This window comes from Cydia strobilella, chromosome 15 (genome assembly GCF_947568885.1).
Source record: "Cydia strobilella chromosome 15, ilCydStro3.1, whole genome shotgun sequence".
Lineage (NCBI taxonomy): Eukaryota > Metazoa > Arthropoda > Insecta > Lepidoptera > Tortricidae > Cydia > Cydia strobilella.
The window spans coordinates 1,312,859-1,333,158 of NC_086055.1; the positions used below are offsets into that span (position 1 = coordinate 1,312,859).

The 20,300-nt window shown below is 34.2% G+C and overlaps 1 protein-coding gene across 1 annotated transcript; it reads right to left on the bottom strand.

Moving 5' to 3' along the window:
* Positions 1-8,956: 8,956 nt before the first annotated feature.
* LOC134747767 (uncharacterized) lies at positions 8,957-19,622 on the bottom strand. Its single transcript, XM_063682403.1, has 9 exons — positions 19,496-19,622; positions 17,259-17,464; positions 14,817-15,027; positions 14,142-14,495; positions 13,738-13,923; positions 13,233-13,354; positions 12,850-13,011; positions 11,655-11,825; positions 8,957-9,410 (listed from the first exon to the last, which is right to left on the bottom strand). The coding sequence occupies exons 2-9, from the start codon at positions 17,451-17,453 to the stop codon at positions 9,126-9,128; spliced, it is 1,686 nt and encodes a 561-aa protein (XP_063538473.1). The 5' UTR covers positions 17,454-17,464; positions 19,496-19,622; the 3' UTR covers positions 8,957-9,125.
* Positions 19,623-20,300: the final 678 nt, after the last annotated feature.

Here is a 20,300-nt window from a genome sequence, read left to right on the forward strand (position 1 = left end):
GAAAGTTACTAAGGTTAATATTATAGAAAGGAATGTTTAAAATGTGTTCCAATTCATTTCTTTTCAATCCCAAACCACAAGGAAGAAATACCCTGGAAATATTTCACATACCAATCTTTTAACCATGTCATGTTCGTCCATTAAGAGAGCCATTTCCACAGTATTTTAAAAATACTTACGAGTCAACTCGCGACTTGACTTTAAAAATAAAATATTGCGTTTCAACGACTCTGTTTGAACTTTTTTGTTCATACTTTTGTAATATTAGCCAAGGAAAAACAGGATGCAGCCTCGGATGCGGGGCGTTCCAATGGCTAGTTTTTCTTGGCTCGTCTTTACTCTTTTATATTTTTTCCATAAAAAAATTTTCTTTACTCATAAAAGTCATGGCATTTTAATTTCTGTCATTAGGTTTGAATAGTTTTGCCATAGTCAGAAATAAAATATACCAGCAAGCATGCACTTCAGTTATCTAATGATGGTAGTTGATGATGATGAAACTTGTACTGGTTATAAGGTCAAATATAATCATGCAGAAGTAACTGTCTATCCTCTTCAAGCTGAGCCATTAAGTAAGTTCTTCTTTTGGTATCGAGATTCCTTCATACGAAGGATGCCCAGTAGGCAGCGGTGTTGACAGCCCTGGCTGTCGCGTCCCTCAGATCCAGCTCCGAGCAGTGATGTGGGCATGCGGGGCACGACAGTAGATGTGCCATGGATTGCGTTGCTGTGTCGCAGGTAGGTACATTGAGTCGAAGGGCTACGGAGCAGTTCCCATTTGGCCATGTTTTGCTTACAGCGACCAACTTGGGATCTAAAATTGTCTTTGGTTACCGGGATAGTTACTCATGAAATAAAACTATGAAAACTATATATATCTTTACGATCTTTACTTGAAAATAGTTGTATTCATAACCAGCCTTATGAACCGATTTTGCATGTACAACCAGCCTTAAAGTTTTTAGTCTATGATGGTTCATTATTTTTTGTAAATTGTATGTGAGTATTTTTGCACTCTGTAGTTTTTCCTCAGTCACCCGTTGACCACGAACGCTGTAAAGGGTTCGAAACGTCGGGATGTATTATAAATTCAATATACGCGATATAATCCGTTTTCTTAGTTTTATTTGGGGCCTAAAGTTGAGTAACTTTAAGTCTCAGGAAAGGACTCATCTTTCTATGTAGAGGAAGTCGCGGCCAATAGCCATTTTAATATATATTATCAAAGCCACCCTGTAAAATATAAAACATAAATAGATACCAAAATCGTAATACATTCACCACATGTTTAATTAGTCCCTTTGTTCCTTTCTCGCCGACATTAAAATGCAGTCATTAGAGTTAAAAAGGTTTTTCACAGTCGCAATAAAGCCTTAAATTCTCCACTAGTTGCGGACATCCTGCTCAGCATTTCGGCCCATGGGGAGTAATGAAAAAGTCGGAAGCCAAAAACTACTCTGCTGCAATAAAATGGTTTTAAGAGGCAACAGGAGTGGTAATTTTTCAACATAGGTTAGTATAAGAGTTTTGAATGATTCACGGTTAGTTTCACTAGACTTATATTGAACTCACAAACAACACAAAAGGTAATCACGGTCTATATCCCGGTCAATATAAGTATAGGTTAATATTATTAATACCTGAGTCGGACTGTCTTACTTTATTATATTTCTAATATTGTCTTCGGTTACCGCGATAGTTACTCATGCAATAAAACTATGAAAACGGATTATATCGCGTATATTGAATTTATAATACATCCCGACGTTTCGAACCCTTTACAGCGTTCGTGGTCAACGGGTGTATGGAAAAATTACAAAGTGCAAAAATACCCACATACTAAAAATAATGAACAATCATAGACTACAAACTTTAAGGCTGGTTGTACATGCAAAATCGGTTCATAAGTATTATAAATTCAATATACGCGATATAATCCGTTTTCATAGTTTTATTTTATTATATTTCTGTTTTTTAAGGCGCTAGAGCACAATATTCGCAAAAACGGCCTAATTTAATAGCCTAATAATAATAAAAACTAACATCAATTAGCCTAAAAAGCAAAACAGTTCGACACAGATAATTTCATTACCATTTAAGTCTCAAAATTTCGTTACGTTTGATTAAGTTTTGGAGGAGGAATCAGTCGAGTACGAAACCTCGTTTTTTGAGATTTTTACGCAGGTGTTTTCACCTACCCTGGCGTTGTCCTTATCGCACTAGTAGGAGCCGTTTCCGTTAGTGAGACGGATATATTCGCATAAAATATTTAAATCTCAGCTCCCCTATCCTCTTAAGTTCCAAGAAATTTCTCCTTTACTGGTGTGTTTAAAGTTATTTTAATGAATTGACGCTGTTTCATGGAATACTCCAATTTCACGTTGGAAACATGAATTATTTTTTCCCTCATAATTTTATTTTGTTACAGGATAATCCTTTGGTGATTATTGTCTTACCTAAATAATTGCACGTGTTAATTTTTATTATAATGTCAAAATGAACTAACTGAGATCAGATCAGTAGACACTCAGGTCAACATGGGATTCGAACATTTCGAACCCACAATTCTAGAATGTCAGTGCACCATGCTACCACTTGTATCATAATGCCATAAAACTTAAGACCAGACCTGTGACTGCCAACTGCTTCGATACAAGGTGTAGCAAAAACAGTGGGGATCCGTTTAAGGGCATATTCGGTAAAATTATAACAAATAAAATTTGACGCGAAAATTTTTTTGCCATAGAAAAAAAATATCGCGTTAAAAAAAATACTCCTTATTTTTCCTAATCAGAACACGATATCGAATATGCTCTAAATGGATCCCCACTATTTTTGTGTTACACCTTGTATTGAAGCAAAGTCAGCAGCATCCACAGGCCTACAAAGATTGAGTTTTAGGTTATTAATATTATGATACAATAGACGATATTACTGCAATGTTCTGCCACCAGAGTGCAGGACTAGCCTCTTTAGTAAACCATAGAGTAATACATACTGTACCTTTAACAGGTTTTTATATAAAGTATAAATTCAAATCTTTTAAGCCCGAGAATTTAGAGTCCTTGCAAGTGAGAAGAGAAAAGCGGGATGTAATTTTCTTGTAGAAAATATTAAATAATTTAATTGATTCGGAAGAACTTCTCACCAAGGTGTCATTTAGATGTCCTACGTATCGTACACGGTCCACCGCTTTACTATCAGTTCCATTCACTCGCAAAAATATGTAAACAACAAATTTTTAGCAGCATTTAGAGCATGCAATATATAAAATAAGAAATATTCACACATTGATTTGTTCCAGCATAGGTGTAATGGATTTGTTTCTGTCATCAAACAAAATAAAAAAAATATAAAAAATGGCAAATTTCGATAACTCGTAGCTAGTAATAAAATTGTATTCTTGTGTTGTATTGTTACGATTGTTATTGTAATTGTACCTATTTGATTTCAAATTCTAAATTGAAAATTGTGCTTGTTATTTTCCAAATTCTAAATTATGCTTGTTATATTTTTAATCGTGCTCGTGGAATATTACTCAATGTTATTGTTAAATTCAACTTTAAATTCAAAATACCTAATAATTGTACTTTTTTTTTTCGGAGCAAAGGAATTTTGTATTAACTATAAGTGGAAACTCTTTTGGCCTATGTTCTTACTATATCTTTTACCTTATTGTATTATTATGTGCTGTATGTTTCCCAAATAAATAAAATTAAAATTAAAATTTTGACAAGACCAGGGCGGTTTGTTTACAGAGGACCTACCGGGAAACGCGAATCCGAAATTTCGCTATCTGCCTCTGTATGCTCGAATATGCAAGAGTGACAGAGATGTAAGATAAAGAAATTTTCTTGTTTCACGATATTTTCAGATTATGGTAGTGGCGCCCTGGCGCCCCCTACGCAGTTTCGCGTAATATTCCCTATTGGTAGCACGAAAGCATGATGGATCCCTAAAATTTTTGTTACATCTTGAATGATACAATTACCTTTACACATTGTCCATAAATACTCTGTTTGCCTTTTAATATAATATCCTTTTGCTCGATAATAAATGTGTCGTTTTCAAGAAAAAGGTACTACATTGTCGCTTGCCATAAGGACGCTCTGACAGGTTTTTCGTATAAACATACAAGCAATTTTCTTCCTTATGGTAAGCGACAATGTGGTACCTTTTGATTGAAAACGTCACAAATCTCCATGGCAACAATTTCAGGAAGTCAAGTAACGAAATTTAGGAAGGGTTGGAATTGAAACGGGGAATAATTAGATCGGAAGCAACTTAATTATAAATCTATTTGAGATTGGCTGCGCTTGATCGATTTATTAGTTTTCATGTGTAAATAGTTTTTCACCACAGCAGCTCGTAAAAGCTCTCTTTATTCTTCAAAAACTCATGACAAAAATGCATTTGCAGGGTAGCAAACTTGTGAACGTAGTCTGGTATTGATTCTTCTAAAATTAGGGTCCCGAGCGAGCTCTTGTTCGTTAATTTTATGTTAGGGCAGTTACCTAGCCGTATAAAATTTATTATTAAATAGAATAGAATAGTTTTTATTATTAAACACCCAGACAATAAACATACATTAAAAGAACATAGTGAAAATAAAGTGTCACGAAATGGCCCCATCTCAGCACGCTGCTGGCGACTTCCAGCGCTGATCTTCCGATGAGACCATCAAGTGAGAATCACGGAAGGTATCAGACAAAAAGAAAGAAACATAAAGGAAAGAAACAAAATATGGCGAAAAATATATTACTTATTCTTATTACCATCGAGAAACATTAAATACGTCAAGCAATTTAAAAGATTCGGAAAACAAGTGAATTCCTAATTTTCGCAAAGAATCACATAGTGAATGAACGAAATACACTTTAAAGTTTAAACCTCCGGAACCCGACAGCGCCAATCTCGTACATAAAGGTAAAGAGCCACTTAGAGCTACTAAATCGCTGTACCAACTTTTATTAGAATTCTTAGCAGTCCAATAACCTCACACTTGACTTGCGATGGGGAAACAGGAGAGGAAAAAAACGGCGTCTGATCAAGTGGAAAATTACTTGAAAGCAGTACGTCTTGAAATAGGAACGTACGGTTAGGAAAGACGCAGTGCGGTTTATGTCTAATACGTTATAATATTTTCATCATTTCACTTCTCATGCTCTGAAAGAGGGTCATTGTTGTTTTAAAAGCTGTGCAGAAAATGATACGTGTCTGTACTCAGCATTTTACGTTCGAAGTACGATTTTTGAATTTTTTTACGATAAGCAATTGAAATTTCAGTTTAAATGGATTTGTTATAAAATTTCCACTCCGATATTTGACTCTCCATTCCATAAATAACGATACTTTTGCCTGAATTGTTTATTGAAAGTACCCTCAAGAAATACTATAAAAATGTATACTTAGTCATGTTTTTAAAAAACCACATGCATTTTACTTTCCTCTTATTCGAAATGAAAATTAGAGTAACTCGGGAGAAAGGCATCATTTCATCCCTTGGTTAACAATCTACTATTAATTAAATACATCCAAATCCAAATTAATATTATAAATGCGAAAGTAGTCTATCTGTTTGGTATTGTCAAGGTATTTTGAACGTGTTTTTTTCTTATTTATTAATTTATTGAATGCGGTATAATGAAGATGTAATAAAACAATTTTTGATCAGCCCATTCTGCCTGAATAGGCATAGAAATAAGTATTACCTATAACTATGACTAGATTTTATGTTATGACCTATCATGCAGCATGCAAAAATAATAAAGTTACGACTACATTATACTAAATTTAATAAATATGCAGCATATAGTCTAAAAATCCTTTCAAAGAGTAAAAAGTATTTTGTACCAAAGTGTTAGCCGCTTTAACTAGTTTTAAAGCGGATTATGCATTGTGCTAGTGCTATTTCAATGACAAAAGAATCTAATAAGTGGCAAAATATCTTTTGAGCTCGTTTAGCTTTAGAATAAACAACAACGAAACGGATCACATTCTGTAGAATTTTCCATTTTATTTTTTCAATTTTTAACTGAATGTACGAGTTAAGTATCTTTTATTCAAATGATCTTATATTAAGAGGCCGTAGTCGATTTTGGAGCAAAAATGTAAAATTGATGGATTTAGTCGTTTAAATTAAGGTATACACGTTTTGTAACGTAATATTTATAGTAGATTGTTAACCAAGGGATGAAAGGCACTCATTTCTGTCGAGGTATTTTGGCGCTCGAACGCAGTGAGAGCGCCAATAGTCCGAGGCTGAAATGAGTGCCTTTCACCCGAGTTAAACACTCTACTTTTCATTTCGAATACGAGGAAAGTAAAATGCATATTTTTTAACCATGACCAAGTGTATATACATTTTTATAGTATTTCTTGAGGGTACTTTCAATTAACAATTCAGGCAAATGTGTCGTTATTTATGGAATGGAGAGTCAAATATCAGAGAAGAAATTGTATAACAAATCCATTTAAACTCAAATTTTAATTACTTATCGTAAAAAATAAAAAAATCGTACTTCGAAAGTAAAATGCTCTAGTGCAGACACGTATCATTTTCTGCACACCTTTTAGAACAACAATGACCCTCTTTCAGAGCATGAGAAATGAAAAATAACAAGTATTGATTTCTATTAGCACGTCTTCTCATCTTGCCTTTTAATAATGGGGTCGCGAGCGTGCGTCACCGGTAATGCATGAAGAGAAGGGGCAGTTTTTAAAAATTCATCAAAAAATCATGATGGTAAATTATACAAATTGATGTATAAGAATAGTTTCAGCGAATGTTGTAGATTGTTTAAGTATCAAAATTACGTTGAAATAAGGTCGATTTTTAGAGAAATTGTCACTTGTTTGGAAGTAATTACTGGAGAAAATTGTTTTCGTCTAACTTTCATTTACACTACTTCAAAGTCATAATAATAAAAATGTAGTCTAATAAACGTCAAGTACAGGATATGTGTAATACAAAATTACCATGTTTAGCAGTCCAAACTTTACGAAATTTACAAATAAGAGCGACAAAATCATTGCTTTACGCGCGTTTACCTAAACGTCCATCAGAAAAGCAAACATTACTAATTTAGTGAGTCTGTTTTCAAAAAATTGATCTGATAAAAGGTAAGATAAGAAGACGTGCTAATAGAAACCAGTACTTGTTATTTCAATTAGGTAACAAAAGGTGTACAATTTCACGGACTAAATCTATTAATTTTACATTTTTGCGACTAAAATCGACACCGGCCTCGTAACACGAGATAGGCAATATACAATTAGATATTTCATAAAGGCAGCTTCACACATGTCGGCGCCAGTGCTAATCCGGTCCTTCTGATAGAACCGTTTAAGACGAAATTTGGTATGGAGATAGTTTGACTTCAGAGAAAAGACATAATATAGTTTTGTGAAAGGGGGTTAAAAAGTTTGTATTGAGATTGAGTTATTTTTAGAGTGAGGGAATGTAATTTTGATATACCTACAGGCATAATGTTATAATACAAGAAATGTAATTTAAGCGTTTTTTAAATTTATCCCCTAAGGCAGGGGTCAGCAAACCGTGGCTCTCGAGCCGAATGTGGCTCTTTAGGGGCACGATTGCGGCTCTTCAAGCAACTAAAAAAATTAACATCTTCTTATCTATAAAACCACTGAAAACACCATTTGCGGCTCTTTGACATTCGTAAAACTGGTGATTTATACTGCGGTTGGCTCTTCTTCTCAAAAGTTTGCCGACCCCTGCCAGGGGGGTGTCACTGCGCAGTTTAGGTATATTTGGCCGGCGCACCGCCCGGGAAGGTGTATGGCAGTGGGCTGCCGCTCGGCTCGCACGATAGTCGTGTCACGTGGCGCTCGCGCAAAATTGTAAATACGCAATGGCTTAGAAACCTAAATCGCGATCTAATCTATATAAAAGATAATGTTCTGTTTACGGATGTCTGAATAAACGGAACAAGGAAGCAAAAAAAACATTTTTTTTAAATTCCTGACTATATTGACCGACATATTTTCAAAGGAATAAGTACTTTTAGGGATCCCTTATAGGTATTAGTCCGCCTTTGTACACTGTATATATTTTTGTTCTTTTATTGTGTTTGTCATCTGTCTTATGTACAATAAAGTGTTTACATACATACTTCTGTGGCATACCTACTTCCGTGAGAATCAGACATACTATCTCCGGCTAAAAATTTTACGTTTACAGAATCAACGTTTGTAATTCCTACATTTATCTTAAAAATAATAAATCAGTAGGTATAGGTACAAAAACTTGTCAAGTGACAACCCCGTGCCGACACTCGCAGCTCGGTCATAAAACTGCGGCGCGCAAAGAAGATTCACGGTTCGTGCGCGGTTATAAGTTTCAATTTTGCTTGCAGGCGGCGAGTGTAGGTATAATTTTATACCTAAATCTGGCTTTTGTGAAGGAGTGAATTTTCTGTACGGTAGTACTATTAGTTATTCTGTGCCCCTGCCCTAAGGGGTCATAAAGGGATGGAAAATCTTCTTCTCTTCTTCTTCTACCTAGCGTTATCCCGGCCTTTGCCAGGGTCCGCTTTCCTACTTGCCTTTCTCCACTTTGCTCGATCCTGGGCGTCCTCTAGCGTAAGCCCGTTTGCGCTCATATCCGCCTTCATGAAAATATTATGTTTAATGTTATACTTGAAAGTATTGCAACTCTGTAATGTGTAAAAAAACTAGGTTTGTCACAGGGACCAACACTGTGTCCCGCTCCTTATAGAATGGCAGTGTAACGCTATGGACGGTTCTTTTTTAGCTCATTCGATTATCTAGGAAGCGGAAAATATGTCCCCGTTGTCGTGCCTGTGAACGATCCGCTTGATCTGGCAATGTTGGCAGCGAATTCAATTCTGCGTGCGGAGATTTGGCTTTCCAAAATGAGGTTATAAGGAAATATAAGGAAAATTGGTGAAATGTTGAATGATTACTTCATAAATACTCATGTGTAAAAGTATAATTAGGTACAAAAAGTATATTAATAGATATTTATAACGTATTACTTGAATAAAAATTAACTCCCAATAATACATAAACCAAACCGCAATTAAAATCTTGTGAAAATTATTTTTAGTATCAAAATTTAAGTGTTTGTGTCTTTTTCTGTTTTATTTTTCCTTGAGCACCCTTCTCAACAACTTTCCTGAAGGATTTTTCGGAAGACTATCCAAGAAAACTACATCTTTTAATCTTTTGTACTTTGCTACTCGTGTTGCTACGAAACTCTTTATATCTTCTTCGTCTCCTTTATGACCGTCTTTTAAAACTATAAAGGCTTTCGGTGCTTCTCCTGTTCTTTCATCGGGTATTCCGATAACCCCAGCATCCAATACTGATGGGTGTTCTTTCAATACACTTTCTAGTTCCGCTGGTGGTACTTGGAGCCCCTTTACCTGGAATATGGATTTTTGAATGATTCACAGTTTCACTAGACTTATATTGACCGGGATATAGACCGTGATTACCTTTTGTATTGTTTTTGACCGGTGGTAAAGTTGAAAGCAAACGCAGCCGATGCGCCGAATGAGGGTAGACCGAGCGCGGTCTACACAACTTTGACACCCATGCATGTAATTATGTCGAAATATCGAGAGCTCAAAAAGAATACAAAAGGTAATCACGGTCTATATCCCGGTTAATATAAATATAATATCCCAGTAACCCATATTATGGGAATTTTATTGTACTTTTGCAAGTTGATTTTTGTTACATGGGTCAAAATTCTTTTCGTTGTCTTGTTTTTTGTATCCAAAGAATGTGACGAAGTGGAGCTTTTTATATAGTGGACCAATACCACTAGACTTCTTTATTTGACAGAAGACGGAAATACAAGCGTGACAGAGTGGTCAGAAACAAGACAACGAAAATAATTTGACCCACATCGGAGGGATTAAAGATAATAATAATTTATTGCAGCACACAAACAGTAATGTGTGCGATAAATACCTATATAAAATGTTGAAGGTTACACTTTAGAAGTAACAAGTGTGTAAAGAAAATATGAGAATTCCTTCTTATCTCTCGCGTCGAATGATAATCCCTAGGACAGTTTCTTCAAGTCTCTTATGGTTGGGCTTAATTTAAAAAATAATTGAATAAATATGTTTTTCACATTTTTTTTAATTGTTATTACTTAGGCCTTCACACGATGAGGGGTTCTTGTCCGCAAACTAAATTTTTGTTATAAGATTATAATATCAAATTACTTAATAATATATGTGAAAAATTGACTTATTTAAATTGACATACTAAAAATACATAAAATTATATTTATAAATGCTTTACTGTAACGAAACTGACTTATTTAATGTAATTAACTTGGACTGGAATTAAAAGGCTTTTTTATTTTATTTTATTTTATATTACTTAATGTAACATTTCTAAATAAATAAATATGCTGAATTTCCCAAAATATCTACGATCATTTTACGTGACATCTGCTCCATATAAAAAACCGGTTTTTAGTATCTTGTTATAGCGGCAACAGAAATACATCATACGTGAAAATTTTAATCTGTCTAGCTATCACGGTTCATGAGATACAGCCTGGTGACAGACGGACAGACAGACAGCGGAGTAATAGGGTCCCGTTACCCTATTATAGTAGGTATACCTGTTTAATTATCCAGTACATAAAATGTAGGTAGGTACGAGTATCTTATTGATATTTGTGATGACATTAAAAAAATATGGCATTATTTAAAGTGCAGATAAAACATTACGTTTTGCGGGCGATAAGATAAATATATTTTGTTGTATGTTACCAGTAAACAGCGGATTAGTAGATTAAACAACAAGTGCATAAAGTAATCTATTAAATCCAAGGCAATTTAAATTTATCGGTCCGAGCGAAAGTGAGGCAGGAGGAAATAGTCATTAATGCGCGAGTATTGCTACTCGATTGTAAGGAAAATATATAAAAAATATCAATTGTTCAGTTATTGTACTGTACACGCGCCATAAACACCATGAGAAGTGAAAATGATCATGACATCTAACATTGTAGTAAAAGCTCTCTAGCTTCTCTGCTCTGTAATGTGGTTACATTACAGAGCAGGAAGCTAGCAGCAGCTAGCAGAGAAGCTAACGTATCAGCCAACACGGTTGTGTTGGCTGATACGTTACGGCAGCCTCATCACAAACAAATAAATTCATTTAATTTAGCCTAGTGAAGCATTATGTCATAATTATATTACATAGGACTGTACGTAGACACAGTGTTAAAGTTAAAATTTGTCTAAACTGTTGACGCTACTGGGCCCCAAGTTATAATTAAAAATCCTTTTTCATTAAATAAACCATTGTTTTTTTTTTTTTTTTATTAATGTATTAATTGCTGCCAGCCTTCTGGGCACGCTGCCAATAGACGGTGATTTGGGGCAAAATTTTTTATTTATAGTTTATAGTTTATTTTTAAGTTTAGTTTTTAATTTTAGTTTTTAATTTAGTTTGTAATTGTGATTTTAATTATTTTTAGATATACAATCAAAATATATACGACGATATTATTTATAGAAGGTTCATAAGCACATTATTCAAATTGTATTATAATTTATTTACAAGTAATTAATACATTAACTATTAAGTTAAAAAAATAAACAAGTTAAAAATTAGAAAAGTTTTAAACTAAAACTTACCTTAATAAGTTCCTTAAGTCTATCGGATATAGTGACAGCGCCATGTTCGTCTATAGAAGCCAAGTCCCCACTTCTAAACCATCCTTGTTCATCTATTACGTTCCGTGTTGCTTCAGGGTTGTCTCTGTACCCGTTCATTACTTGAGGCCCTCGGATCAAGAGCTCACCAACCTGTTTTGTTATAATTTATTTTTTTTAATCATTTTTTTACAGTTTTACAAGAATTGCCGCAGACAGAAATACATGGCACACGATGGAGGAGGCCTATGTCCACAAATGGACATCTCAATAAATATTTATAAAATAAATAAATAAATACAATAATTATTAAATTACTTACAGAATTAAATTATAAAAATGCATGGAACAATAATTTTAAAACGAAATTTAGTACTTATCTTTATAATACTTAACTTATCTGTATAAATTTAAACTGCATAAATTATGAATATATTATTAATACTAAATCTATTTACAAAAACCACTGCATGTTTATTGAAATAAATGGCTCTACTACTACTACCTATACATATTTCATTTTTATCTTCTTGCTTTACAGTTGCAAACGTAGAAAAAGTATTGTATACAATAGTGATATAATGGAGAGCTTTTCAATGTCGTCAGCAAGCTTCGTGGCCTTAACACGGTACTCGACTGAAAAGCTCTCCATTATACCCCGATTGTATAAAATACTATATTAAGATTCCATGCTTGTGTACCACTAGGGCTATATTATACCTAAGCAAGTAACTAAATATTAAATTTCATGACAACTAACAACAGTTATAAATAACTATATTATGAACATACTTTTTAGAAGTAAAATTTACATACATACATACATATCGTAAGTAATTTATTTATATTAAATTTTACTTCTACAAAGTATGTTCATAATATGTAATAATCACAAGTGCGGAAAAAAGGAAATTCGAAACGAGTGGCGATAAATTAAAACACGACCCCAGGGAGTGTTTTAAATCGACAAGAGTTGCGAATTACCTATTCGCACGTGTATCGTACAACGTTTTACAGTAGATATGGCCCTTTAAACTTGACATATGCACGAAAAGTGCTCTTTACGTACTAGTGCGAGAAAGTAGCACCATATGTAATGTAAAAACATTTACAAAACAAACCAGAAACAATTTTGAAAAACGATAAATTTTACGGCATAATAATGCTAAAATCAAACCTCATTTGGTCCAAGATTCCTCATTTCTGAATCAACTATCCTTAATTCGGTGTTAGGAATCGCTAAACATGCTGTCATATAATTAACTGAACCTGCAGAAGTTGTTGCTACCAGCGGTGATGTCTCAGTTAAACCATACAAATCGAGAAATTTTACATCAGGCTGAAATAAAATAACTTATTGTACATGATTCTGATGATAATGAAGTATAATAGTTGTGTTAAAAAAGTAATTTGATTTATTTTATTAAATGTGACATTTTCAACCAAAAGGCACATTATCACATTGTCGCTTGTCAATAAGGTTGATTTCAAATTGAAATAGCGCCTTATTGACAACCGACAATAAGTACCCTTTTGATTGAAAATGGCATAAATAGTTACCTGGCACTTATTCGTGAATCTATCTAAATCTATTTTTGGTAAAGGCGCTGCTCCAGAAGCGGCTCTTTCTACATAAGCTAGGTGTTCTTTTTTAGATTCTGGATGTGACCCCAAAAATAATACTGAAAAAATTATACAAAACATAGTTATTGTAAATTTGAAATCAATATTAGTGAAATATCTAACATCAAACAAACATCAAACATTTATTCAGCAAATAGGCCACAGGGGCACTTTTACATGTCAATTTTTACAAACAATAAAATTAACCCAAAATTACAAAAAACAATTACATAAATATAAATGTTAAATTACACAAGAAAAAAAAAACTATTAAAAACTATACAAATAACAGAAGTACTAAAATTGTTTAGAGATGTAAAAGTCTCTAGGTGTCAGAGATAAAATGTATATAATAATAAAAAAGATCATCAAATTATTAAGAGATGTAAAGGGTATCTTTATCAAGAACGTATAAACATATGTAAGGATATTCCATTCTTACCAATGGGAGGAACTATGTACAGCAGACTAATTTTGTGGTCCTTTATAGTTGATAGAAATGTATTAGGCTCGAATTTGGGCAAAGTAACTATTTTGGCTCCTATAGATAATTTATGAAGTGTAATTATTACTAAGCCATAGATGTGATAGAACGGAAGCACGGCTATTATAGATTCTTGGTATGTAGCTGAAAATTTAACAACATGGTTAGTTTATGTTATACTTAATTAATAAGTGTTATATTTTGCTCCACCTAATTAGTGTTTTAAACTATTCTTTAAATGTTTTAAAAATGTGCGACAAAATCTAAATTTTTACATATTTCGTCAAAATCTAGATTGTCTTCTACTTCATTTTTTATCAACAAGTAAACCTCCAGTTTATTGAATCGTGTATTAAACACACCTGTAGTATCACGATATTGTTTAACTCCTTCAACATCAGCCTGTACACAATTCGTAACTATATTTCTTTGTGTCAATTCTACACCTTTAGGTAGACCTGTTGTACCACTAGAATATGGCAGTATGGCCACATCATCAGCAGTCTTCTTCACATCATTAAGAACACTATGATCTACATCTGTAGTGAACTCTTTAAATGAAATAGTATTAGGAACGAAGCTATCATTTTCTGTTATACATATAACTGGAATGTTCATTTTGGCCAATTTTAACGACTCTTTGATGACATCAACAGTGTCTATGTTACCAATTATGATTTTAGGTTTGGAGAGTAAAAGTTGTCTTTGTACTTCATCTGAAAACAAACAATAAGTAGACTTCAGTTATTTCTCTATGTTGCTGTTTGCAAGAGATATCTTTTTTATCGTGGTGATAAGAACTGATGGTTTCACCTTGTCTATTTATTTTACCAGTTATTTGAGGTTACTTAATATAATGTTAATTATTATTTTTGTATCATATCCTTATAATAATTGAGATATTTTACAAAAAGTAATCATTGTTAAATATATGCTTTTATGTATGTGTAATACGCGAAGCACAAAGTAACATCGTTCATACAAAACTAGTTTTTTTTTAAGTTTATGAAAAATATGATTTATTTAGGCATACTTACGAGGTGTATATATAGGGTTGACAGTTGTCAACTCAGCACCTGCTGTTAATATTCCTACTATAGCTATCACATACTCTGGAGAATTAGGCATCATAGTACAAATGACGTCACCATCTCTTACTCCCAGTTTGGTGCGAAGTTGCGACGCAAAATTTCGGGAATATTTGTAAAGTTGTTGGTAGGTGTATGAACGATTCGTCAAACCACAAATCTGTTGAAAATTAAGAGATTTTACATACACATTTTTTTTATTTTTTTTTATTTTAACAATTGACAAGGGGTTATCCTACCTACCTACCTGGGGTTACCTATTAAGATACCCAGACAAAGAAAACCAGAAACCTTATCAGCTTATTACATCATTAAAGACGGCTGGTGCAGCCAGTTAACCCCAGATAAACTGCATAATATAGATAACAAATGGCAAAAAGGCAAACTGGTTATAAATTTTGGATTTCTCGTTTACAGATCACCTGCTAAATCATATTTATCTTCGAAGTAAGGTTATTGAACAAATAATATGTTTGTGCTGATATTAGTAGACAAAAAGTTACATGTGGGTCATACAACTTTTACAAAAAAGATCGGCTACGCCAGCCACTTGCGAACACACCAGCGACAGAAACGGAGCTGATAGCAGTGGCCGTGGCAGTATCCGACGTGGAGTCTTCTTCTTATTATAGTATGTTACTCGTTCGCGTCTTTCCTGTAGACTACATGGCAACATTAGGGGAATCTATAGCTAATTTTTATGCAGTGCCTTCACAGGCGGAATAATATTTTTCAGTACTTGACTCTAAGAACATATTAAATTATTTTCTATGAAAATATTTTAATTTGTGGTTTTTCAAGTAGACACACTACTATTTAAACTATAAACTGAAATAAATATCATATACGAAGGAAAAAATGACCAAAGCCTCCAGTGTCCAGAGCTGGTTATTTCAGTTTATAGTACTTGACTCAAAAAAAACAGGATATACCTATATGTCCAGTAGGGCTTCCAAAATTACGGCAATGTCAATTACGTAATTAGTCACGAAATTCAATTCAATACTGGACTGGACATTGTCCAGTCCAGTCCAGTCGTTAACTTTCATTGTATTTTCCTGAGAAGTGACCTAATTCTAAAATGTGTTCGACCCAGGTGAAATAGTAATGTAAGTCCCACTATAGTTCCTTCTTCTTCTTTCTCGCGTTATCCCGGCATTTTACCACGGCTCCTGGGAGCCTGGGGTCCGCTTGACAACTAATCCTAAGAATCGACGTAGGCACTAGTTTTTACGAAAGCGACTGCCATCTGACCTTTCAACCCAGAGGGGGGAACTAGGCCTTGTTAGGATCAGTCCGGTTTCCTCACGGTGTTTTCCTTCACCGAAAAGCGACTGGTAAATATCAAATGATATTTCGTACATAAGTTCCGAAAAACTCATTGGTACGAGCCGGGGTTTGAAACCGCGACCTTCGGATTGAAAGTCGGACGCTCTTACCGCTAGGCACTACCGCTGTAAGTCCCACTATAGTTATTATGCTATAACTAAGTTATCAAGTGCTAAAGTCTGTCAATCGACTTACCAAAATATATAATCTCCTTCAAGTTTGTGGCTACAATTAGCACCAGCTTAGCATGACTTGCGTTGTCGCGCGTGACTCCATTGAATTCGTTCTTGACATATGAAGTCGCGCGCGACAACTTAAGTTGTGATAATTATGCTTGACGAACTGATAAACCGTCAGCTGACAACCAAAACTCATTAAGTAATTACTGCTACAAGTATAGAGCCATAGAGGACCGTAGTGGCACCAACATAAGGTTGTTTTTTTTTTATTAGCGAGTATTGGTGCAAAACAACAATCAGCAATGAACTATGAAACTTCCCCGTACAATCAAGCAACATATGCTTTGGTGCAACCGACCTTTAGTATTTATCTATGTTCAAGCTCTGACAAGTAATTACTGAGTGAGACTGAGTGAGACTGAGTAATTTTGAAATTAATTATGCCTTTGAAAAATAAATGAAAAAAAAAAAACAGTAAATTATAGTTCGTCAAAGGACTGTCTCATTTCAAACATAGACATATACATATAGGTACATCATACTATCTTTGTCTTACACTAGTATACCCAAAAAAAAAAGGATCAGTATAGTTTATTTGGTTCTTATTTACTGCCAATTTGGTTTGACCAACTATATCAACATTATTATGTCACGCCGTCCACAACGTGTCCCGTCCCCCACTATGCTGTCCCGTACACTCCGCTGGCTCCACAGAAAACCAGCGCCGTTGACCACGCTTGTCGTGCCGGATTGCTGAGTGGAGACCATTTCGGCTTCACATCTCTATTTCTACTGTTTTGTTTATCTTTGCCATGTATTTGCTATATGTATGTGTTATTTGTATTGGTGAATAAATGCTTTCTATTCGATTATAAATTCCTACCGTCGCAACTTTATCAGGCCACCTTTCCAGATTCTGCCAAATATGTTCCACAACAATCCGGTTTGGGATCTCGACATCCTTGTACGGAGACTTGACGATCTTGTCAGGCGTCCATACGGACTGATTCCTGGGCAAAACTGATAGGTTCTGCCGCAATAGCAGTCTTCTGGCGGTTCTGGATAGTGCTGATGTCATGGCTAAGGATTCTGAAAAAAAATTATCTTTAATACATAATAATAGGCTTTGCTATTCCGCTAAATAGGCTTCCTTTATAATGTACCTTGTTTATTGTGCAAAAATTTTACTTAGCAGAATTAAAAGGATAAAAATGAGTAATTGTTACAGACTTTTACAAGTTTTAAAAGTTTAAATTTTCGTAGTATTGAATAGTATAGTAAACTATATCATTATGAACGTCAAATAAAGCTATGCCGGTTCTAACTCTACACCTTTGACCCGAGAAGATTGAAATCCCTCGTAAATTATAGGAGAATATCTTAATATGGGACCGGCAAAAAACTCGGCGGGACACACATCTTTTCAAAGCATTACATCTTATTATATTTAACATGCATTAAATCAAAAAACCGGCCAAATGTGAGCCGGACTCGAATTCTATAATATAAGAGACATAATTTTTAACAATGTATTTTTTTATGTGAAACGTGAGTGAAATGTCTTTAAAAAACCCGTAAGGGTCGGATCAAAAACTAAGTAATTAAGTCCGACTCACGTTTGACTGCACATTTCTAATAGGTTTTTCTGTTGTTCATTTCTAATGGTAATTTTCTGTCTATTTTCTTAAGTAACTTCTAAACTTAAATTTATTATAAAATTACAAAAAAAATATATTTGAGATTCTCAAAATGAGCGCTTTCATTTGATATGTAACACGATATAGTTTGAAAGACTATTTTTTAATTATCTCATTTACCCCCAAATGTGGCCCCATGTTTAAAATTCATATGTTTACGTTACATTTCCGTCTTTGGGTCACAAATTTACATATGTGTACTAAATATCAACTTAATTGGTCCAGTAGTTTTGGAGAATATAGGCTGTGACAGACGGACAGCCAGACAGACCGACAGGCGCATGAGTGATCGTATTGCTTACGATTTTTCCTTTTGAGGTACGGAACCCTAAAAATAGTAAACTACTTACTGTAAATAATATTGTTATGTATGTACCTATTTAAAAAAATGAGAATGAAAAAGCGTTTATGGGTTACAATATTGTGTACAGCAAATTATGCTAGAATATCCGAGTAAGTAAAATTATATTATACTTATGTCAGGTTATCCCGCTCTTCCTACCAAATACTTAATTGAAAACAAGGAAATTTAATTCCAACACACGTGACGAAGCAACAGTCACAAAACTGAATCAATAAAACGACATCAAAGCGGCGAGAATTTGTCGAACGATAACGAGATAACGGTTGTGACGAATATGGGTCCTTTGAAATTGGCGGGAAATATCACACTGCCAATAATTGTCAGCTCACATTGTGAGGTGTTACAGGTATTTACGTGATTTCTGATAGAAATAGATGTCAGAAATATGAAGAGGGTTATATTTGTTCTGAGATTTACTAGAAATTTTCGAGATTATTCGAAATACATTGGCAGATTTCCCGGAGTATACAGATAGCTTATTTATTAAGTACATACCTCGATTAAAACTTCTAATCTCGAAATTTAGCTAATAAGGGAAGCAATGGGGGCTAAAAAATTGAGAATACTAAGAGGAAATGGGTGGAGGCTATTTAACTATACCTACTTATAATTTATTTATTAAACTTCGTGATCTCGATGTAAGTGTCTCGTCTTTCTTTGAAATCATCAAGACAATGTCTTATTCAAAATTCGGAGGTAATACCTACCCGATTAAATCTATAAGTAATTAATAATGGAGTTGAAACTAGGTTCATGGGGTCCCAGCGCGCAATATTGCAAAAATCGCGAAGCGTCTATTTGACGTAACTGGTGACCGAAGCGCTGGCGGCTCTCGCACAACGTATCCTTACAACACAGACACGCATATTTCATATAATTACCTATATGTACATAGGTATATGACAATGGTCAAACATTCTCTTTGCTATACAACAGAAATACTCTTACATAGCTCCGAACCCGACACCGCAATTTTCGTTTGTGCTACTAACTACAAACTAGTTTAAGCCTTAATTTATTGATTTTAAACATAAATCCACAGTTAAATATCACATTTACCTTTCAATAAAACTTTTATTGATAAAAACTCACATACAACACAGTGTAGACACTGAATTTCATACAAATGTAACCAATGATAACACAAAAACTACATCTACTTAAACGTACACAGGCGCCAACGATATGGTACAGACTGACCAATATTGCTATGATCACTAAAGTTACAAAACCAGTTCCAATTCATGGCAACAGCGTTATAGTTTGCCTTTGGTTATTTGATTTCTCCATCCGATTTTTAACTTTATCACTATATAATACAGTCGTTATTCAAATGAAAGTATTTTTAAACTTGAAATACTAAACTGTATAATTATCACAATTGAGAGTGATAGCGTGAGACACGCTATCACGCTGCGTGACACTCGTAAATGTAAAGCTTAGCGTAACGTTATTATTTATCTTATCAGGTTCTGCAGCATTATAGCATTAAATTATCTCCCGATAGCTTATGACAGGTAAAGATACAAATAACAAAACTTCCGTGAGACATAGACATATTAAATATATTAATAACGGGTCACACGTGTTTTAAGTCGAAAACGCTCGACATGTTTCACTCCGTACCGAAGAGCGTCATCAGGAGCTTGCGTCGACGGTGACGGACCGGATGGTACGGAGTGAAACATGTCGAGCGTTTTCGACTTAAAACACGTGAGTGACCCGTTATTAATATATTTAATATATTTAAAGATACAAATAGTTTATTATTTAAGTAGGCATATTACAATGCGCTTATGAACGTCAAATAAAGCTACGCCGGCTCTAACTACGCAGAGTATGACTGATTTCATGTCTGATCTAA

Coding starts and splice junctions, on each gene's coding strand:
- LOC134747767 (XM_063682403.1), bottom strand. CDS start 17,453: ATGACATCAGCACTATCCAGAACCGCCAGAAGACTGCTATTGCGGCAG. Junction 15,028..17,258: donor GGCCTGATAAAGTTGCGACG/GTAGGAATTTAT, acceptor AATTTTCAACAG/ATTTGTGGTTTGACGAATCG. Junction 11,826..12,849: donor GGAATCTTGGACCAAATGAG/GTTTGATTTTAG, acceptor ATAACAAAACAG/GTTGGTGAGCTCTTGATCCG.